The sequence below is a fragment of the Delphinus delphis genome, chromosome 14 (assembly GCF_949987515.2).
Source record: "Delphinus delphis chromosome 14, mDelDel1.2, whole genome shotgun sequence".
Taxonomy (NCBI): Eukaryota; Metazoa; Chordata; class Mammalia; order Artiodactyla; family Delphinidae; genus Delphinus; species Delphinus delphis.
In genome coordinates, this window is record NC_082696.1 from 67932898 (window position 1) to 67956227 (window position 23330).

The 23330-nt window shown below is 40.2% G+C and overlaps 2 protein-coding genes across 7 annotated transcripts in view; one reads left to right on the forward strand and one right to left on the reverse strand.

The window, feature by feature from the left end:
* Nucleotides 1–152, reverse strand: part of ORC3 (origin recognition complex subunit 3) — a 64383-nt gene extending 64231 nt beyond the window's left edge. For 4 of the 5 annotated variants that reach the window (XM_060030243.1, XM_060030242.1, XM_060030241.1 and 1 more), the window contains exon 1: nucleotides 90–152. In XM_060030243.1, coding sequence (XP_059886226.1) covers nucleotides 90–113 — 24 coding nt within the window. In that variant the 5' untranslated portion in view covers nucleotides 114–152. The remainder of the gene's footprint in view (nucleotides 1–89) is intronic. The other variant, XM_060030244.1, reaches the window with a different exon arrangement.
* A 141-nt stretch (nucleotides 153–293) lies between these two features.
* The window catches only part of RARS2 (arginyl-tRNA synthetase 2, mitochondrial), a 96602-nt gene continuing 73565 nt past the window's right edge, over nucleotides 294–23330 (forward strand). For both annotated transcript variants that reach the window (XM_060030248.1, XM_060030247.1), the window contains exons 1-2: nucleotides 294–362; nucleotides 22539–22612. In XM_060030248.1, coding sequence (XP_059886231.1) covers nucleotides 327–362; nucleotides 22539–22612 — 110 coding nt within the window. In that variant the 5' untranslated portion in view covers nucleotides 294–326. The remainder of the gene's footprint in view (nucleotides 363–22538; nucleotides 22613–23330) is intronic.

Sequence of the window (23330 nt, forward strand, 5' to 3'; positions counted from 1 at the left end):
CAACGAGGCCTACGTAACCTCCGCTTCATCCCTTCTTCATAAGGGAATGAGGCATCTGTGGAGTCCCAGTGGGCGCCCGCCCCACATACCTTGGACACCGAAGAGGTGGCCATGGTCCTCGACACCTGCGAAATTCCAGACGCACCCGGGATTTCCCGCGCTCCCTCGCGGCAGCGGGGCAGAGGTTAGTGGTGGGCCACGCGGCTCCTTGATTGGCTGGCAGCACCTTCCGGGGCGGGCTTCCGGCGCTCGGAGGCGGGGCGTGAGGAGGAGGGCGGGGCGAAGCTCAACACCATCCAGCTGGGACCAGCTTCGTGGCGACAGAAATGGCGTGCGGCTTCCGCAGGTCTATCGCCTGTCAGGTACGGGCCCGGAAACTGGCATAAAGGGGGTCCCCGCGCCCCGAACTCCGCTACGGGCCAGTCCCTAGTCATCGGGAGGGCGGGTTCCGCGGATAACCTGTTTTTGTTTCTGCTGCCTCCTTCCCCCTTTTTGGAGCTGCTTGAGCCGCCGAGGCAAACCCAGTCGAGAGTCGAGCTTGCGGCCCAGATCAGTTTCTCAGAGTGAAAAGTAAACCTTGAGAGGCACATGTTGCTTCCCTCACGGCTTACCGCCTGACAGCTCAGTGTGCTTTACCTGGGTGGCAAGTCAGTGGGCCATGATTAGACCCTTTAGAAATTAGTGCTCCATACGCTTAGTGAAGTTGATGATGGATCTGAATTTTCATTTGAAAGGATCTAGTTTAAAAACTGGTCATTTCTCTTCCAGTCATTTTCACTGCCTGTCCTAGCATTATTTTTGGTAACTCCAAAGATAACATGAGACCCTGTTTTTCTTGATTCTGAGGCATATTGTTACCGGAAAACTGGGTTTGCCTCTTGGTGAGCATGGGGGCAAAAGACACAACCAAACCAAAGGTCTGGAGAAGGAAGGATTTACTTGCAGCAAGTAAGGAGAAGGGGAGGGGGACGGGCGAGGGGGGATATTTCCCGAAGCAGTATCTTCCCAGATGGCAAAATTGAGGAAGTATTAAGCTCAAGGTATGTGCATATTCATGAAGGGGCTTGAGCAGAGGTGAATTCAATATAGAATTGGGGCAAAGGTTGAGAGTACAGGCTTTAGTAGAAGTCACCAGGGTCAGAAAAGATCAACTTCTCATTCCCTAGGTTCTGACCAGTCTGGTTTCTTAGCTAGTAGTTACCATCCTTCACCTGGGTTGGGGCCTTAGTTCCAGTAGAACTCGAAGATACAGTGTATTGTTATGTGTATCCCCTGAGGGGGAACTAGGATTCCGCTTTTTCGCTGCTCTGTTGTTTTACTGTTTTTCCTTTGTTTCTGTATGCCCTCAATTTTCTGATGAGTAACTGTTCGAATCTGCCCTTTGGAACTCGGGGAAGGTCTAGGGGGCTAAGCCTTTTTCCTACCTATGAGAAACAAGGAAACAGAAAGTCTTTTGTACCTGGGAGGGCCCCGCGGGGTCCTGCTCGGTTTCAATCCCCCGTTTTCTTTGATACTCCTCAGTCTTGAGGGGAACAGGTGTTAGACAAGAAAGGGAATAACGTTTTGGATAGAGAGGTTAATCATAAACTTGGCAGAGGGACTCGGTTTTAGGGGGACTCGGTTTCAGTATTTGAACAACTCTGTAATGAGGATGGGAATAAAACACTGGAACATTAGATTTCATCAGAAATAATTTTTAAAACGCGTCGGCCAACTATGCAGTTTTTCAACAAAACTTTCTGTTGTAGTTTTGACAAACGCATTTCCTTTTAATGGACACATTAGTGGACATACTTTGTCTGGCATATAATATGTATTTCATTTAGTTCATTTTTACAGTATTTCTGGAAATCCCTCTGTCTTGACTTTATGCTTGGAGATGTACTGTTGCCGAAATATCGGCTTCCCTGTGCACCGACACCGAACAGAAATACGGAGACAGAGATTTTGGAGGAAGAGAGAGATGGCTTTATTTTTCTGCCAGGCAGAAGGGAAAACGCAGCAGGCTAGCGCCTCAAGAACTTTGTCCGCCTCTCCTTCGGGAATCGGAGAAGATTTTATATGTGGGCCTCGCAGCAGTCCGGGGTATAAGATAAGGATCAAAGTAGTCAAGATCCTACATTCTTCTTCTTCCTGCATTATTTCAAAATAGTCACAGCTGGCGTCAGGCAGCCCCATAATTGGGTCCATTTGTCTCTGGGTTATAGGCCTGTGACCTCTTTTCTGAAATGCAAATGCTACAAGGGTGATCTGCTACAAGGGAGTCCAGGATGTAATTCACATAGTGTTGTTGAAGAGTAATAGGTTAGCTTTGTGAAGTACAAATCTAGTTAACAGACACAAGAGATTAGTAACAGTTAAAAAAAAAAAAAAAAAAAACTAGGAGTGATTAACTCTTTCAGGCCAGGTTATGTTTCTTCTCTAGCCTGTTCACTGTTCCCTTTATTTTCCTTGTTCTCAGGAGAGGGAAAACTTCATTTCTGTTTTTACTGCAGCAGTACTGCCCTGTCCAGTGCCAGCTTCCCAAGTATCAACAATGGACCATTTGATAAGAAAAAGCTGGGTTCATGGCTTACTGGGCTAACGCAACAGAGCTTTGGTAGTGTCTCTCGCTGGGAAGGCATTTGAAGTATGGTTTAAGGCTGGTCTTTCAGTGGCAGAGGGTGAGAGGACAGGAAAGTGGAGGAGATGGCTTGATGAGGATTGGATACTGATCTTAACAGTTTTAAGATTGATGGGGGACTTCCCTGGCAGTCCAGTGGTTAGGGCTCACCACTTCCACTGCAGGGGGCACGGGTCCGATCCCTGGTCAGGGAACTGAGAATCCCACATGCCGCACGGTGCCAAAAAAAAAAAAAAAAAAGATTGATGGAAAGAGCAAGGACTCTTAGGACATGAACTGTTGATGCTTTCTTTATATTGCAGAATTAATAGATTTTTCAGGAAGTTCCTATTGTGAACAATCTAGCTATTTGTCTGGGCAGGAGTCTCCCAGAAGAGTAAAATTATGCTAATTAAGACAAAGGAATAATAAAGTCATGTTAATGTGGACAGTAAACTATGTCCAGCGTAGGTAGTTTTAGACCTCACTGTCCAAGCTTTGTGTGTGTGAGGTGGCTTCCATTCGAAGCCCTTAGGTCAAGATGGTGCCATGACCAGAAGCAATTGTGTTTAGTTTTGGAAAGGCTATATTCTTCCTTGTAAAGAAAGCACGTCGGAGAAACAGGAATTCATATGTATTGAGTATATTTGTGCTAATTACTTCACGTTCACATTTAAGCCCTGGGACAAGCCTAAAACAGAAATGTTAACCTTATGATACAGTTGAGCAAATTGAGATCTAGAGAGATTAAATAAGCTACCCACATCTCCTGGTCAATAAATTGAAGAGTTGGTTTATGAACAGAGATCTGTCTAACTTCAAAATCAGCTTCTTCTTATACACTATACTGTTTAGTTTGTGAAGGCAAGGAGCACGGTCTGATCATTAAACAGAATGTAATAGAGTTGTCTGACAACATAAACCAAGTAAATGTATATTTCCCCAAACAAAAGGTCATCAAGAGATGATCTGGGACTTCTCTGGTGGTACAGTGGTTAAGAATCCGCCTGCCAATGCGGGGGACATGGGTTCGAGCCCTGGTCCAGGAAGATCCCACATGCCACAAAGCAACTAGACCTGTGCACCACAACTGCTGAGCTTGCACTCTAGAGCCCGTGAGCCACAACTGCTGAGCCCGCACGCCACAACTACTGAAGCCCACGCACCTAGAGCCCGTGCTCCACAACAAGAGAAGCCACTGCAATGAGAAGCCTGTGCACAGCAACAAAGAGTAGCCTCTGCTCACCACAACTAGAGAAAGCCCGTGCACAGCAACGAAGACCCAATTCAGCCCCCAAAATTAATTAATTAAAAAAAGAGATGATCTGAAACAAGGATAAAAATAAATAAAATTAAAATATGTGCAATACATACCTCTGTGAATGAGGGTCCTTACCCAGTTTAGGAGTGAAGGAATGTATTACACGAAAGGGTACATTCATTCAGCAAATTTTGATTAATGAATCTATAGTTTTTTTTTGATCTCCTTCACCTGTTTCTCTCCTCCCTCCAGCACTTCCCCACCAGCAACCAATTGTTCTCTGTAGCTATAACTCTGTTCCTGTTTGGTTATGGTTGTTCATTTGTATTTCCCTTTCTCTGTGTGACTTATATTACATAGCATAATATCCTCTAGATCCATCCATGTCGTTGCGAATGGTAAGACTCCTTTTCTTTTTTTTTTTTATAGCTGAATAATAGTCCATGGTATACCTACACCACATCTTCTTTATCCATACATCTATTGATGGGCACTGACATTGCTTCCATACCTTGACTATAGTAAGTAATGCTATAATGAACACAGGGGTGCGTATATCTTTTTGAATTAGTGTTTTTATTTTCTTTGGATATATACCTAGAAGTGGAATTCATAGATTGTATGGTAGTTCTATTTTTAACTTTTTGAGAAATCTCCAAACTATTTTACATAGTGGCTTCACCAATTTACATTCCCAACATTAGTGCACAAGGGTTCCCTTTTATCCATATCCTCACCAACACTTTTTATTTGTTGTCTTTTGATAATAGCCATTCTGACAGGTGTGAATTGATACCTCATTGTTTTGATCTGCATGTGCCTGATGATTAGTGATGTTGAGCATCTTTTCATGTGCCAGTTGACCATCTGTATATCTTGGGAAAATGTTCAGGTCCTCTACCCACTTTTTAATTGGGTTGTTGGTTTTTTTGGGGGGTTTTGGGGTAGGTTGAGTTTTTTCTGATGTTGAGTTTTATTAGTTTTTTGTATATTTTGGATGTTAACCCCTTGTCAGATGTATATTTACAAGTATCTTCTCCCATTCAGTAGGTGGGCTTTTTCATTTTGTTGGTAGTTTCCTTTGCTGTGCAAAAGTTTTTTAGTTTGACATAGGCTCATTTATTTATTTTTCTCCTTTCAAATTACTGCTTCTGCCAGGTCTCAGAGTGTTTGAGATTTTGTGTGTGCCCTTTAAAAGCGGAGTCTGTTTGTTATAGCCCTCTGACTCTCCTGAAAGTAAGCCCCACTACCCTTCAAAGCCAAATGTTCTGAGACTTGTCTTCCTTGTGTAGGAGCTCCAGGCTGGGGAGCCTGATATGGGGCTCAGACCCCTGGCTCCTTTGGGAGAACCTCTGCTGTTGTAATTTTCCTCCCTTTTGTGGGTTGCCCATCTCGGGGTATGGGTCTTGACTATACTGTTCTCCACCCCTCCTACCCATCTAGTTGTGGTTCCTTCTTTATGTCTTTAATTGTAAGAAGACATTTTCTGCTAGTCTTTGGGTCTTTGTCATCAATAGTTACTCTGTAAATAGTTGTAATTTTGGTGTGCCCCTGGGAGGAGGTGAGTTCAGGGTCTTCCTACTCAGTCATCTTAGCCACTCCTACACTGGCTCACGGGCTCATTTTTCCATCTTCAAAACCAGCAAAGCTGGGATTTTTTTATGTTGCCATTTCTCTGGTTCTTTTTATGTTGATATTTCTCTGGTTCTTTGAGTCTAAAGTTTTCTAAGCACTGTCAGTCCCCAGGTTGAAAGTGAATGGAATATGCCTTCTGCCCTGGCATGGCTCCAGGGTAACTTGAGAAACAGCTGTATAAACAGGTAATTTCCGTGCAGTCTGTAACCAGTGTGTTAGAAGCGTTTGTGAAGTGCTAAGGGAATATGGAGAAGACAGCTTCTTAGTGTCAGAGAAGGCTGTGTTGGGGCTCAGTCCTGAGGAGAGGATGTGTAGAGTTGTAGAGTGAGTAGAGTGAGAGCTTGGTGGGGATAGGGTATTTCAAGAGGAGCATGTGCATAGACGCTGACATGGTAGAGCATGGCATGTGCATGGAACCACAATATTTGGGTGTGACTGACTGTTTAGAGTATACCTCTGATGCTCACTTCAGCAAGTTCTACTGATTCTGTCTTCAGAGTAACACCTTGAATTCATTCACTCTTTTCCATCGCTGCTGTCCCTTCATTCCCACACCCCAAGCCAAGCTACCATTATCACCTACATCAGCTGCTTACACCAGCATTCTGATGGGTCTTTCTGTTTCCTTTCTTGCCCTCTCTCCAATCCATTCTCCTTATAGCAACAAAAGTGACTTCTAGAACGTAAATCAAATCATATCACTTATCTGTTTAAAACTACACAAACTCACTGCCAGAACCTTAACGTCTTTCTTTCCAACCTCAATTCATGCCACTCTATCCCTTCTTTCTGTAGGATGGTAGCCACACTAATTTTCTGGTTTTCCAACATAGCAAGTTCTTAACATTGCCATTACATTCCCATTGCATAGATTATTCCCTGTGCCTAAAGGAAATGATTTTATACCATGACTTCCTATGCCAGATGGAAGTTTCACAAAACAATACTTTATAATGTGTGTGCATTCTTTTCTATTCTGTGCTGCTTCATTTTTCCAAAAAATGCTGGTTGGGACTCACTGAATTTTTTCCCAACTGACAACCTATAGTTTGGAAACTATGTCCTCCAGTTATCCTCTATCTCAGTGCCTTGTTTGCTTCTGTCATAACACTTATAAGAGTTAACGATTATTTGGTCTTGTGTTACTTGTTTTGGTGTATATTTCCTCTATAAGCTTCACAAAGACAGAGAGCATATTTTATTCACTGTTATTTCCCCAGATCAGCGAAGTGCCTGAAACATAGCTGTTGGGATGTAATATAAAGCTTGCAGCTTCACCAAATGAGTTCATAATTTTAAAGCTGTGAGATGACATGGTAGAAAGAATTCAAATTCCAGCCTCTTCACGAATGTGACTGACTTACTCTTGGCAGCTTTTAATTAACCCATCAGCTATCAGATGATGGTATTGATTTCTTGTTTACAGGATTATTGCGAAGATTAATGATGATGATGATAATGAAGAAGATAATAGTAACTGTTTGTGGAATACCTTACTGGTACCATGCAGCGTTTTGCTGAACTTTACAGGGCTATTGATCAGGTTTAATGAGGTAATATTAACAGAAAGTGCTTAGTGTCGAGAACTGTGAGGGGTTTGTGATTTTACCCTACGAGTTAGTCAGCCATAGTTCATGGATGGTGGCAGAAAATATGAGAGCCCTGGGCGAAATAAAAGGCTTTTATTATTTTATTATTCCCAGCAAAAGTAGTAGCCAGAGTATCAACATTTTCTTGTGTGGGTTCCCCAAGCTCCTCTTCTTCCCACAGGGCACGGTGAAGAGGGTCAGATGATACCTGCACAGGCAGTTGTGTGTTAGATAGGAGAGGACCCTGAGACCTTTATAATGGCAGCAGGCATGTTCCCCTTTGTTCTGATGTGGGACACTATTTCTGTCTCACAAAACTGTTTGTTACACAAACCTCCTTGGAAAGATAGTCCAGAACAAAGAGCAGTTTGGGCTTTGCTTACAAGACACGCAGAAACTTAAGAGTCCCATAGAGATTTCTCTCCCAACCCTTAGCACAGTGCTATGCAGATAAGATGTGCAGTACTTGATATTATCATCTCACTTAATCATCTCAATCATCTTGTGCTCTTGGTAGCATTATCTCCATTTTATAGAGGAGGACCCTGAGACTCAAGAAGATGAAAAGAATAATCTAAAGTCACAGAGCTACAAAATTGTGGAGTTCAGTGATTAACCAACCCAACTGTCTGACTCAAAATCGAAATTCTTTGGATTCTGTAGAATGACTTTTGTAAAATATTCAGCACTATTTCTGGCTCAGAAACATAATGACAGAGTGTAGATTTGTTTCCCTTTCTCACTTCCTTTTCATTTAGGTTTTGATGTTAAGTTTAGAATAAATTCAGCTGGTTGATTTTAATTCCTTTTAATTTTGAAGTATTTTCAAACTTGGAGAAAAGTCATGAGAGTAGTACAAAGGAACTCCATATACCCTTATCCAGATTCACCAATTAACATTTTACCACATTTGCTTCATCTTTCTATACCTGTATAATCTGTTTTCCTGTATCATTTGAGGGTGGGTTTCATAAATCATGCTCCGTAACCTCCTAATGCCTAATTGTTTACTTCCTAAGAACAAGGCTTACCTTATATAACCACAGTACAGCTACTAGATTCATATCACACTGATACACTTTTTTTTGTCTTTTTTTAACATCATTATTGGACTATAATTGCTTTATAGTGTTTTGTTAGTTGCTGCTGTATAACAAAGTGAATCAGCTATATGCATACATATATCCGTATATCCCCATATCCCCTCCGTCTTGCGTCTCCCTCCCACCCTCCTTATCCCACCCCTCTAGGTGGTCGCAGAGCACCAGCTGATCTCTCTGTGCTATGCAGTTGCTTCCCTCTAGCTATCTGTTTTTACATTTGGTAGTGTATATATGTCAGTACTACTCTCTCACTTCTTCCTAGCTTACCCTTCCCCCTCCCTCTGTCCTCAAGTCCATTCTCTACGTCTGTGTCTTTATTCCTGTCCTCCCCCTAGGTTCATTAGAACCTTTTTTTTTTTAGATTCTATATATATGTGTTAGCATACGGTATTTGTTTTTTTCTTTTTGACTTACTTAACTCTGTATGACAGACTCTAGGTCCATCCACCTCACTATAAATAACTCAATTTCGTTTCTTTTTATGGCTGAGTAACATTCCATTGTATATATGTGCCACATCTTCTTTATCCATTCATCCGATGATGGACACTTAGGTTGCTTCCATGTCCTGGCTATGGTAAATAAAGCTGCAATGAACATTGTGGTACATGACTCTTTTTGAATTATGGTTTTCTCAGTGTATATGCCCAGTAGTGGGATTGCTGGGTTGTATGGTAGTTCTATTTTTAGTTTTTTAAGGAAGCTCCATACTGTTCTCCATAGTGGCTGTATCAATTTACATTCCCACCAACAGTGCAAGAGGGTTCCCTTTTCTCCACACCCTCTCCAGCATTTATTGTTTGTAGATTTTTTGAGGATGGCCATTCTGACTCGTGTGAGGTGATACCTCATTGTAGTTTTGATTTGCACTTCTCTAATGATTAGTGATGTTGAGCATCTTTTCATGTGTTTGTTGGCAATCTGTATACCTTCTTTGGAGAAATGTCTGTTTAGGTCTTCTGCCCATTTTTGTATTGGGTTGTTTGTTTTTTTGATATTGAGCTGCATGAGCTGCTTGTAAGTTTTGGAGATTAATCCTTTGTCAGTTGCTTCATTTGCAAATATTTTCTCCCATTTTGAGGGTTGTCTTTCTGTCTTGTTTATGGTTTCCTTTGCTGTGCAAAAGTTTTTAAGTTTCATTAGGTCCCATTTGTTTATTTTTGTTTTTATTTCCATTTCTGTAGGAGGTGGGTCAAAAAGGATCTTGCTGTGATTTATGTCATAGAGTGTTCTTCCTATGTTTTCCTCTAAGAATTTTATAGTGTCTGGCCTTACATTTAGGTCTTTAATCCATTTGGAGTTTATTTTTGTGTATGGCGTTAGGGAATGTTCTAATTTCATTCTTTTACATGTACCTGTCCAGTTTTCCCAGCACCACTTATTGAAGACACTGTCTTTTCTCCATTGTATACTCTTGCCTCCTTTATCAAAGATAAGGTGACCATATGTGCCTGGGTTTATCTCTGGGCTTTCTATCCTGTTCCATTGATCTCTATTTCTGTTTTTGTGCCAGTACCATACTGTCTTGATTACTGTAGCTTTGTAGTATAGTCTGAAGTCCAGGAGTCTGATTCCTCCAGCTCTGTTTTTCTTTCTCAAGATTGTTTTGGCCATTCGGGGTCTTTTGTGTTTCCATACAAACTGTGCACTTTTTTGTTCTAGTTCTGTGAAAAATGCCATTGGTGGTTTGATAGGGATTGCCCTGAAACTGTAGATTGCTTTGGGTAGTCACACTGATTCACTTTTATCTAATTTACAATCCATTCTAATTTTGTTGATGTTTTTCAACAGCCTTTTTTTCCAGTATAAGCTCACAAACTGCATTTCGTTGTTATGTAATTGTTAGATTTTTAAGGGCCTTAAGCTCCCCTCCTTATTAATTTATATCTACGTAACTTGATAGAGGAGATACACTGCTAACTGTGAATAGAGGAGAGGCCTCCTTGACTGCTGAGGTGTTTTGTTGTCAGATCTCAGGTGTAACCTCAAGGAGCAGTTATACTTGTCCAGTTGTTGTCATCCAGTCCTAAGCTGAAATATCTTCCCAACATAAGTATTTCAGTTTAGAACTGGTTACGTTGGGCAGATTACTCATCCACATTCAGATGAGCTACAGTAACTGACTGAATTATCTAGTTGTGTGCTTTGCTTCTAACCTATTCTCACAGGCCCACTAGCATTCAGTTCTGCTTCAGACCACAAGTTCTGTAAGAGCCATGCTAAATTTGTTTCATTATAAATAATTGCGAATGACTTGCCCATCAAATCATTTGGGAAGTTCTTTTCTGAACCCCGAAGTTTCCGTTGATACCTTGTTTGCTGACTCCTTGAGTCTTTGAGCTAATTCAGACCTGAAGAATATCTCTTCAGATGTGGGAGTACTCGTGCATTGGCTCTTGGTGGCAAACATCCACAGCTGACCTGGTTATATTAGAGAGTCAGAACTGAGGAATAACCAGTGGTAATTGACAGTTTAAGTAATTTAAGATCTGGAAGAGTGATTGATAATCTTTCAAGAATTTTAAAACTCATTGCCTTGTAGACTGTTATAAAATACAGAACTAATTTTCATAAGATATCAGTTCTGCCACCCACATGTTTGGTTACTAAAGCATAAGGATCTCTTTTTCATCTGCAAAATTAGGGTTTTTATGTGGTTATTGGAGATTTTGATATTGAACCTGGCAAGCTTAGCTCCTAAATGAATTTAGAGCCTATCTAGAGCCAGACTGATAGGATATTTTTTGGCTTTGTGTTCAGTACCTGAGTAGTAAGCGTAAGACTTATGTGTGCCTGTGTGCCAGGGGAAGAAATGGTTGAGAACTGCCCACAAGCTGATTAATTAATGGCTCGCTCATGCTGGGTACCCTAGAAGCCAAAGATTCTATTACATTAGAATCTTTGACTTCAGGTTGCCAAATCCAAGGCTTAGAATTGTACCTGGTACTTTGTGAGCACTCAATACATATTAGTCATTATTATACATGAGAATCTCTGGTCTTAGGTTCCCAAACCAGATCTGGCATATGTATATTTTCACTTTTGATACTCCCTTTAAGAAGTGCTTCTGGGGCTTCCCTGGTGGCGCAGTGGTTGAGAGTCCGCCTGCCGATGCAGGGGACACGGGTTCGTGCCCCGGTCTGGGAAGATCCCACATGCCGCGGAGCCACTAGGCCCGTGAGCCATGGCCGCTGAGCCTGCGCGTCTGGAGCCTGTGCTCCGCAACGGGAGAGGCCAAGAGGTCTGCGTACCGCAAAAAAAAAAAAAAAAAAAAAAAAAAAAAGAAGTGCTTCTGCTTTCAACCTCAGATTTCCTCTTCGTTCAGTTGGAAGTTATTTAGTTTATTTTTCAACCTCAGATTTCCTCTTCATTCAGTTGGAAGTTATTTAGTTTATTTCTCAAGGACTGTGATTAATGTTTTGGGGGGTTTTTTTTAATATAAATTTTATTTATTTTTGACTGCGTTGCTGCATGCGGGCTTTCTCTAGTTGCAGCGAGCGGGGGCTACTCTTCCTTGCGGTGCGTGGGCTTCTCATTGCGGTGGCTTCTCTTGTTGTGGAGCCACGGGCTCTAGGCACGTGGGCTTCGTTAGTTGTAGCATGCAGGTTCGGTAGTTGTGGCTTGTGGGCTCTAGAGCGCAGGCTCAGTAGTTGTGGTGTATGGGCTTAGTTGCTCCGCGGCATGTGGGATCGCCCCGGACCAGGGATTGAACTGTGTCCCCAGCATTGGCAGGCAGATTCTTAACCACTGTACCACCAGGGAAGTCCCCTGTTTTGTGGATTTTATTCCTCTGTTTTTAGCTCTAAAGTTTTGGACCTTCGTCTTCTTTTCTTATTTTATTTTCAACTGAGTAAACTTTTAGCATATTCTGTAAAAATTTTTTCTTTCACTAATCTGAGGCCTCAAGTAGATAGTTATGAATAGGCTCTTGTTTCACCTGTGGTAGCCCTAGATGAAGCCCAACGCCAGGAGAAACACCTTTAGCTAAAGGGGAAAAAAAGAAATCTGTAGCTAAGGAAACTCATAGGTCACATTTTCATCAGAGAAAACACTAAGTTCAATCTCAGAGACAAGTCCTATTATTTCCAGAATAGTTCTGAACCTGTGAGACGGTAGGTGAATTAAAAACCACGCTCTCTGACATTTGACAGTGGTTCCTTTTTCTTTGTTTCTTTGTGTGTGTGTGTGCGCCCACCCCATTTAAAAGATACTCCTCAAATTAATTAAGATCCCTCACTAGTTTGGGCACTGATCGTTAAAGTGGAAGGCAGCTAGTGTCTCCCTCTGCAGTGCTTTTCAAGCTTTGTCTACTTGAGACTGGAATCACCTGAGAAGCATTGAAAAAAATACCTAAGCCCAGGCCCCTTGAGCTGGGGTGGGGTGGGGGCCTTGAAGTTCTCAACCTTATCAGGGGATTTCGGTGTTCATCCGGGCTTGATAACCACTAGCCAGGGATGACCAGGAAGCAGAAAGGTGTAGTTCAGTGGTCCCCATGCTCTACCTCACATTAGAATCAACCCCCAGAACTTTTTAACATCTGTTGCCCAGGTCATACCCTGTATTAATTAGACAGAATACTTACATGTGGAAGCCAGACCTCAGTGTTTTCTAAAGATCCCTGGGTCATTCCCATGTGCAAAATGTGAGAACCACTGGTATAGTGACTAAGAACAAAAGACACGTGGGTTTAAATCCAGTTTCTCTGATAGGTGTGTAAGTTCACCGTACTTCATCTGTAAAATGTGGAAAATTATTTAGCTACCTTATAGGCTTGTCATTAAGGTTCAATGAATTAATATAAATAGGGTACTTAGAATTGTGTTTGTATTGTATGCATGCAGTATTCATTAGTCATTATATTATCTGTTAGAGTTCTGAGGATGGGGTATTTTGAAGCCCCTCTCCACACCACCACCACCCCAGCGGCTTTCTGGTGTTGGGGACCTAATTATTATCCATTACCCTAGGTGAAAGCTTTAGCACCTGTATGATCAGGCCATTCAAGATGGCTGTTCCCTTGCTGTCTGTATATTCCCTGCTGACCAGTCCCTGCTTCACTCATATAACTACCCAATCCTCTTAATTATAGGGCTTAATCAGTAACCGCCTACTTGCTTGCCCCCTGCCTCAGCTGCTAGTTTTTCTGGTAACTGTTGAGCCAACCTGACGTCAATTCCCCCTATAAATGGTAGCCTCGTTCTCTCCCAAGTAGCGAAGATGGCTGCCATGTCCTGTCTGCCGTCAGCCACGCACAGCGGGGTGTTGCTACAGGACCTTTTGCTTCAGACGTGTAAGATCCTCTATCCGATAAATCAGTAGTGTCTCTGTAGCTGTCTCTGGGCTCTTTCTTCGGTCTCCAGGCTGGGCATCCAACAAGGCTTGCAGGCCTGCAGGGTGCAGCCCAATAGCCCCACATGAAGTTAAATAAACAGAAAGCTATATATCTGAACGATACTGCTTAATTTTCAGTAGGAATTCCTTAACAGTAGATACTTTTATAAAGTTGTGCTTTGGTAAAGAAAAAAATCTTTCTCATTTTTGCAAAAAAACCCCTGCTTATTGTAAAGAATTACAGTACATAGAATTTAAAAAATAAAGTTATCCCTAACATTGATTGACCTCTATTTTAGATACATTTCTTTGCAGATATACAGGCAGAAAAAAGAAGGAAGATGGGAAGACAGAATAGATATGCTTTTTATAAAAATTGGACTGTATTGTAACAAGCTTTTATTTTTTTAGGTTTTACAATGGAAAATGTCCAACTGCTAAAAGTATAATACTATTATGATTCCCCACGTACTCATAACCTAAATGCAGTTTTAAGTAAAAAGTATTAAACACAGTTTAGCTTGAATATAACGAAAGAAAAAGAATCCAAAGTGCAATTCAAAGAATTATTGATCAATTTCCTAAACGAGTCCTCTACACTTAAGAGATTATGAAGAACATCACAATTTGGAGCTTATTTTTTAAAATCTTGATGTTTCAGAGACTCCTAGATACAGAGAACAGACTGGTTTTTACCAGAGGGGAGTGGGGGGGGGGGGTTGGACAAAATAGGTAAAGGGAATTAAGAGGTACAAACTTACAGCTGTAAAATATGTTGTTATGGGATGTAACATACACATAAGGAATATAGTCAATAACACTGTAACTTTGTATGATGACAGACTCTGTATGGTGACAGATGGTAACTGCACTTATTTTGGTGATCATTTCATGCATCACTGTGTTGTACACCTGAAACTAATATAATATTGTATGTTAATTATAAATTTTAAAAAATCTTAATGTTTCAGATTTAGGCAGTATCAACCCTTGCCATGAGAGAACATTAGCACTCTTATAGTTGGTATAACTTTCCTCTACCTTTCCTAATTTGTTTCAGTAACTTTCTCAAAGTTTGTAACACTTAGTCTGTTTATTAATGGTATTTGTATGACTTGTCTCTTATTCACTTTATTTTGAATTGGATACATTGCTTACCACCAATCCTTTTCCTGATACATGGCTTAATTGTCTGGATTTCTTTATGAGTAAATTTTTCAAGAAGGTTTTTTTTTAACTTTTGTTTTTTTAAGAAATTATGATTTCTCAGATAAAATAATCCTAGACATATCAAAAGGAGGGTTAATAACTAGAAAATTAGCATGTTTAGAAATAATATGAAAATAATAAATTTAGAAATAATATTAAAAATCTTCCTTTTAGAAATAAAACAATAACACCAGATTGTTTACTTCTGATTTTTGATTTTCCAAAGTCTGATACTACAGATGCAAATGTCATATAACAATCTAATGTTATTTTAATTTTTTTCCAATTTTCATATGTTGGCAACTAATTCAAATTAAGGAAAGAGCTGAGCAAGTGAAATAAGCAAATCAGTTTACAGCTTCTCTAGTAGATGAATTTTGCCCTATACAATATCATTGCTAAATTGTTTACTTTAACCAGATCATGATCTTTGTGATTAGGTAACATGGCTACAAAGTAAAGTACATTTATTTCATCTCTGGAGTTTTCTTGTTGGGTGCTTTATTTTTGAAATTTAGCGACTTGACCAGGATGTGTCTCAGTGTTGAATTTTCTGTATTATGTTTTCCTGACATAGTCATTTATTTTGATCTATAGATTCCATTTGTTTCCCTTTTTTTGGGGGGGGGATATTTAATCATGGAGAAGAATACTGTTAGTATCCATGTACCCTTCACCCTGCTTGAGCAATAAACTATTACAAACACTATTAAAATCTCCTGGGTACCCATCCCTGGATGCAAACTCTTTCCTCACATATGAGGTTTTGTTTATCATGCCTGTGCATGTGACTTACTACCTAGGAATGTATCCCTAACTAGTATTCTTTTTCAAGTTACTAAATTTTATATGAGTGGGAATCAAACTGTAATTATCCTTCTGCAACTTGGGGGTTTTTTTGTTTGTTTCCTTCAAATTTTAAAAAAGATTTATCCATAATGGTGCACAGAGGTCCAGTTCTTTCATTTTACTGCTGAATGGTGTGCCATTGCAGTCATATACAACAATTCAGATTTCGTTCTTAATTTCAGGGACGATTTCCCTTTTATTGGCTATTATGCCCAATCTCCTATCACCTTGGTCACACCTGGTTCTGGCTGCCACTTAAGTGAACAGTTTCACATGTGCTTCCATTCACTTACTGTTAACAGCACTTAACACTGTCAAAAAGCCTGCTACCAACCCATACTTGGCTCAAGCGTGGTGGAGTGAACACCCTCAAGGACACCCCTCAGTCACTGGGGGATAGAAGCACCTGTTCCCTATTTTTGGATAGACACTTTGATATACATTGTGTATCCCTCTTGAAAAGTATGATAGAAATTAAGGCCCTATTGCCTATAGCAGTGAACTTGATAGCACAATCTTGTATTTACTTTTTCTCCTCTCTCACTCTCCCCAGTATATCACTTCTGCCGTCAGCAGTCACTTCCCAGATAAACTACCTGCACACAGTCCTTTTCCCAGGCCCTGCTTTTGGGGGATCCAAGATATATATCTATGAATACTTTTATTTTTCTTGGGTTTTATTCATTCATCTTGATGGCTTCTGGGAAATAAGACTAAGGTAGGAGCCCTGCTAAAATAAGGGTGCTCCATTCTGCTTGAGAATCTTTTGTATCTTTTCTTGACTATCACTTTGTGAAAAGTGTGGCTTTGTGCTTTGTCTCTCTGTCCTTAATGCTGCTGGAGAACCAGTATACCTGTCTTCCTGTCTGCTTGCTTCTTTGCTGCTGCTCTTTTTGTATTTTAGGGGCACCAGTTATCCTAAGGTTGGATTATCTTGTACCCAATTTTATTTGATCTATTTATGGGGTTTTTTTTTGTGTGTTTTTTTTTTGTTGTTGCTGTTTTTTTTGCCGTACACGGACCTCTCACTGTTGTGGCCTCTCCCATTGCGGAGTACAGGCTCCGGACGCGCAGGCTCAGCGGCCATGGCTCACGGGCCCAGCCGCTTCGCGGCATGTGGGATCTTCCCGGACCCGGGCACAAACCCGTGTCCCCTGCATCGGCAGGCGGACTCTCAACCACTGCGCCACCAGGGAAGCCCCTATGTTTTTCAAAATCTGTATTATCTGATTATCTTGGCCCTTATGTGTTATACTTTTATTTTCAATTCTGAGTACACTCTTCCTTTGTGTTTCCTAATTAATAGTTCTATAATAAATGTTTGATCATCAGTTTATTTAATCTTTAGACTCCTTTTTTATCTCACTCTGTTGTTTTTCCATCTTTCAGTTCTTGCTTATTCACAAATCTGGAAGCCCTTATGAAGAATGTATCATTATATTTTTCTTCTAGAGTTCTTTGATGTCCTGTATGCCACATCCCTTTCATTCTGTCTTTTTCTTTCAGTCCCTGCCCCTCCCTCTCCGTATCTCTGTCTCTTTCAGTTTGTCTGTCTGTTTTTGATGCCTGTTCTTTTTCACTTACCAGTGCTTGACAGCTCTGCCCAGACTTTATATTTGCTTCCGCATTGTGTGGGGGACTTCTTCATTCTCCATTTCAGAATTGTTCTTGGCTCACCTCACTTTTGTGATTACAAAAATATAAACTCTGCAGCTTTCCACTTCTCTTTTGTCTCTCCAGGAGGTCATGGTGACCTGTACACGTTACTCCTGAATTCTGACTTGGCATATTTTTGCTGGCTAGTTCTGATATTTTTCCATCTTCCTATAAAAGTTCCTCCTCTGATTCTTCCTGCCCATGCAGCACAGTATCAGGATTTACTCCCTGTAATTGGGGAATGTGTTGTGTTTCCATTGGGGAGGCCCTCAGATTCTGCCCTAGAAGCTTCACTTGTGCTGGAAATCACTTCTCTTTTCCTCATTCTTTCCCGCAGTTCTGTAGCATCTCTCAGTCATAGATGAAAAAAATAATGGAATTCATTCAGTGTTTTCTCTCCAGATTTGGGTATTAATGAGAATAGTTAATTCAGCTTAGGAGCCTTGCCAAACAGGGCTGCCCCATTTCTTCTCAGAGTCTGGTGAATCTTTGCTTGGTTACTACTTTTGAAGTTTATAACTTTGGGCTATGCCTATCATGTGTATTTTTTGCTGGAGAACCAACCAGCCTGTGACCTACCTTCCTTTCTTTCTCCTCTCCGTTCTTCCTTCCTTTTCATTTTAATTTGATAATGGGTAGGAAATGAGAGATTATGTAAAGAAGACTTCTTTCTACTACTTAATCCCAAAGTCTTTTTGGGTTTTGTTTTTAATTGTGGGAAAATACACATAACATAAAACTTAACATCTTTTTTTATGGTTTGTTGTCTTATTGAAGTATAGTTGATTTATGATCTGTTAATTTCTGCTATACAGCAAAGTGATTCATTTATACATATATATACTTTTTCTATATTTTCCATTATGGTTTGTCACAGGATACTGAATATAGTTCCCTGTGCTGTACAGTAGGACTTTGTTTATCCATTCCATATATAATAGCTTACATCTGCTAACCCCAGCCTCCCACTCCATCCCTCCCCAAACCTCTCCCCCTTGGCAACCACAACTCTGTTCTCTATGTGTGTGAGTCTGTTTCTGTTTTGTAGATAGGTTCATTTTTGTCATGTTTTTAGATTCTACGTATAAGTGATATCATATGGTATTTGTCTTTCTCTTTCTGACTTACTCACTTAGTATGATAATCTCTAGTTGCATCCATGTTGCTGCAAATTGCATTATTTCGTTCTTTTTAATGCCTGAATGGTATCCCCTTGAATATATGTAACATCTTTGTCTGTTGATCTGTCGATGGACATTTAGGTTGCTTCCATGTCTTGGCTACTGTGATTAGTGCTGCAGTGAACATTGGGATGCATGTATCTTTTCAAATTAGGGTTTTCATCTTTTCCGGATCTATGCCCAGGAGGGGGATTGCTGGATCATATGTTAGTTCTATTTTTAGTTTTCTGAGGAACCTCCACACTGTTCTTTTTTTTTTCGGTACGCGGGCCTCTCACTGTTGTGGCCTCTCCCATTGCGGAGCACAGGCTCCGGACGCGCAGGCTCAGCGGCCATGGCTCACGGGCCCAGCCGCTCCACGGCATGTGGGATCTTCCCGGACCGGGGCACGAACCCGTGTCCCCTGCATCGGCAGGCGGACTCCCAACCACTGCGCCACCAGGGAAGCCCCACACTGTTCTTCATAGTGGCTGTACCAACTTACATTCCCACCAACAGTGTAGGAAGCTTCCCTTTTCTTCACATCCTCTCCAGGATTTATTTGTGGAGTTTTTAATGATAGCCATTCTGACCAGTGTGAGATGATACCTCATTTTATTTTTGATTTGCGTTTCTCTAATATAAAGTTTACCATCTTAACCATTTTAAAATGTACAGTTCAGTGGCGTTAAGTACATTCACATTGTTATGCAACCATCACCACCAACCATCTCCAGAATATTTTCATCTTGCCAAACTGAAACTGTCCTTATTAAACAGTTAGTCCCCATTCCTCCTTTCTCCCCAGTCCCTTTCTTCTTGGTTTTTTAAATTTACATCATATAAGAATGTTTCTGTGCCTTTGTAAAATTACTATTGAAGGTATTTTCTATTTTGGTCTTCACATCTTCATGTGTATATAACTTGGTCTTAGAATTTACTTTTAGGAAAACTTTGTTCCTACTGACTTGCTTTATCTCTTACGAGGTAAAAAGTGCTGTGTAGATTCCCTTTGCACCTTGGTTGCCAAGAAGGCTGATTATCTTTAGCTTGAGTTTGCTGGCACAATTTCATACCTCCATTTTATTTTTGTGGTTTAAACCCCCTCAGAGCTCTTTTGGAGCAAATGAGGTATGGTAGAAGAAATAAACTTTAAGTAGTGTTTAGTTTGTATCAGAGAATTTTTTGTGTTGGTCCTAGGTAATATTTTTAAATTCCAAAGTTCACAACTTATTTGTGAGATAAAGATTAAAAAATTGGCCTTTGTTGAAAAAATGTACAATGTGGGCTTCCTTGGTGGCGCAGTGGTTGAGAGTCCGCCTGCCGATGCAGGGAACGCGGGTTCGTGCCCCGGTCCGGGAGCGGAGCGGCTGGGCCCGTGAGCCATGGCCGCTGAGCCTGCGCGTCCGGAGCCTGTGCTCCGCAACGGGAGAGGCCACAACAGTGAGAGGCCCGCGTACAGCAAAAAAAAAAAAAAAAAAGCACAATGTAAGAGGTGTGAGTTGTCAGTTTCAGCTTTATTCAGGGACCTTACTGATGACTATATCCTGGGAGACAGCCACTCAGTAGCTCTGAGTAAACCCCGAAGAGGTAGGGGGAGAAGCCGGTTTAATCATGATTGTTGGTTGGGGAATATGTGCAGTCAGGCTTACATCTCAGTAAAAGATGACAGCTAGTCACAGGGAACAGATATCTCTGTTAATGATTTTGGTGCTTTTCTAGATATGGGAAGATGCAAGAATCTGGTTATTAAAATTCTTCCTGAGATATACATAGAACTATCTAAGGGGCCTGTTTTTCCACAGTACAGTGTGCCTCATCCTGTTTTTTGCCCTGAACTCCTCTCAGGGTTCATTATCGGTCAGAAACTGCAGTGGCTAATGACTTAATATCCATGTATAACTGGATGGTGAACGACGTTCCTTTTTTTTTTTTTTTTTTTCCCAGCAGAGTTCAGTTATATCTAAGATAGGCAGAAGGTCTTATAGGAGAAGGTTATGGGTAAGTTTGAAAGACATTATGTCCAAAATGCGGGATCTTATTTCCCTGACCAGGGATTGAACCCGGGCCCCCTGCAATGGAAATGCAGAGTCTTAACCACTGGACCGCCAGGGAAGTCTCCCAAAATAAAACCTTTTAAAGGAAGAAGGAAATAATATTTATTACATGTTTATTATGTGACACAATTTTGTTAGTCCTCACAAGAGCCCTAGTTTATTATTAATAGATTTATTATCCCCACTTTTCAGATGTGAAAACTTAAGCTTGTTGATGTAAAATGACTTTCCCAAGGGCTCATAGACAGTAAAAGTGGAACTGGAATTTGAATTTTTTTAAGAGAAATTATAATAGAATCTTTATTACTGATGTATCTGTTTTGGCAGGAACATTTTGTAATATAAACATGAACAGTTACAGCCTTTATTCTGTAAGTGCTTTGGAAGTATTTATCCACTTCTGGGAAAGTATCTTAAGGAAAAAAAGCCTTTTTTTTGTAAAGGATACAGTAATTCAGTTCCTAAAGGCTAGAATTTAAAAATAAAGACTGTACTCTGAGATTTAAAAAATCAACATATACTTGATCAGCAGAAATATACAGAGTATCTTAAAGGTAAATGACAGCTCCTGGTCTGCAAGTTTTGACCTTTTTTTTACGTTAATGAAATTCAGCAAACAATTTCTTTTGATAATAGGATAAATATTATTACTAATAATGGAGATAGTGACTTTAGTTTTATTCCTTCCCTTCTGAACACTTACCCCTCTGAGGAAGATTAAGATTGCTGCTTCTTACATTCTTTACTTTTCCTATTTACCCCATTACTCCCTTTCCCTTCTCTCTCACCAGCCATGACTTGTCCATTGCAGAGGCTGAGTAAGGATTGAGGAAGTGGGCAAGAAAGATGAAGACAGTTTTAAATTCATTATGGCTGTACTGCTATTTTCACTGTTTCGTTTTCATGCATTTTTTGTTGAAAGGGTATCGATATGACATAGGGGTTGAAGGTAGGTTCTGGTTATAGATAGCTTGTGTTTACATCCCAGCTTTTCCACCTAAGCAAGTTACATAAATTCTCTGTACTTCAGTTTCATCATTCATGAAATGAAGGCTATAATAGTATGAAAGTCATAGGATTGTTTCAAAGAAAAATTAGGCATAATTTGAGTTCCTGATGAAGGCAGTAGTTCACAACTATGACTGTGCATTACAGTCATTCAGTGAGCTTTTCAAAAATACGAGTAGGGACTTCCCTGGTGGTGCAGTGGTTAAGAATCCGCTTGCCAATTCAGGGGACACAGGTTCGAGCCCTGGTCCGGGAAGATCCCACATGCTGAGGAGCAGCTAAGCCTGAGAGTCACAACTACTGAGCCTGGGCTCTAGAGTCTGTGAGCCACAACTACTGAGCCCGCATGCCACAACTGCTGAAGCCCGCGTGCCTAGAGCCCATGCTCCACAACAAAGAGAAGTCACCTCAATGAGAAGCCCGCGCACCAAGGAGTAGCCCCTGGTCACTGCAACTAGAGAAAGCCTGCGCACAGCAACGAAGACCCAACGCAGCCATAAATAAATAAATAAACAAACAAGTGAATAAAATTTGATAGAGGCTGGGGGTCAGATTTTCCCCCCATTTTGTATTTGTTTACTTGTTTATTTAAATAGCATGAGATTTTTGTTTCTTTTATTCACTGCTGTGTCCCCAACTCCTAAAACAGTGCCTAACACAAAAAGATTTTATGAATGAATTAAAAAGAAAATTATCTTTGGTCCCAGCAGTTCATCCCTTCTCTTTTTTTAAAAAAATAAATAATAAATAAAAAGTTTTAAAAATTTATAAATATAAAATTCATCCTTTTTGGTAAACAGTTCTATTTGCCAATTTATGGTCAAACTTTCTCATCTTCAACCCCTGGCAACCACTGATCTAATCTTTATCCTTACAGTTTTGGGTTTTCCGGAATGTCAGATAAACTGAATCATACATTATATAGCCTTTTGAGTCTGGCTTTTATCACATTGCATAGTGCATTTGTACTCATTTGTGTTGTGTCTCAATATGTTTTTTCAGTTGTTGAGTAGCATTCTATTGAATCTGGAACAAATATATTAACAATCTTGTGCTGTTTGTTCTTTTTGATTTTTAGCTTTCAAGAGTGTTGGATCTTCCTCCAGAATACTTGATCAAGTCAATATCTGCAGTTCCAATTTCCAGAAAAGAGTTAAGTATAATATATTGGTAATGATCTAGAATGTTGCTGGCTTTGTCAATATACGAAAAAAGTTACTCTTCAATTTACAAAATAGTCTTTGAAATTAACCTTAATATATGATTTAACCTATTATTCCCATGGATTTAAATAATAAAATTAAAATCTGTATTTTACATACTGACATGGCAGATTATATTAGTATTCTCATGTTTTGATGTTTATTCTAATAACTATAATTATGGCAGTCTTTAAGAAAAATTTGGAATGAGGTTCGAATTTAATTCTGTAACAGCAAATAAAAGAACTAAGGTTGTAGTTAGACTGTAGTTAGAAAATCAGTTTTTAAAGGGATCTTAGAGATTTTACACCTATCTAATACTTGAATACTATTGTGCCATATTTACCTGCTAGATATTTTTTTGCAGGTTTTGGTTTTTTTGCTTGTTTCCATTCGAGGCCCCCCCAGTGATAGAGAATTACTGGTTAGGACTACATACAACCTATAGTTGCTTCTTGGATTCAGAGAGATATCTCTTTTGTTTGGTCATTCTTATTGATACCTGTTTACGAGTTGGCTAGAAAACTTCAAAACTTGGATAAAATACCCTCTCAGTTAATTAATAATGACAAGAAATTAGCTACATAGTAGGCATTTAAGCCCTAAGCTTAAATTATCATTATTCCATTATGATATAATGATACCATTATGTCCTTGTATTTTGTCCC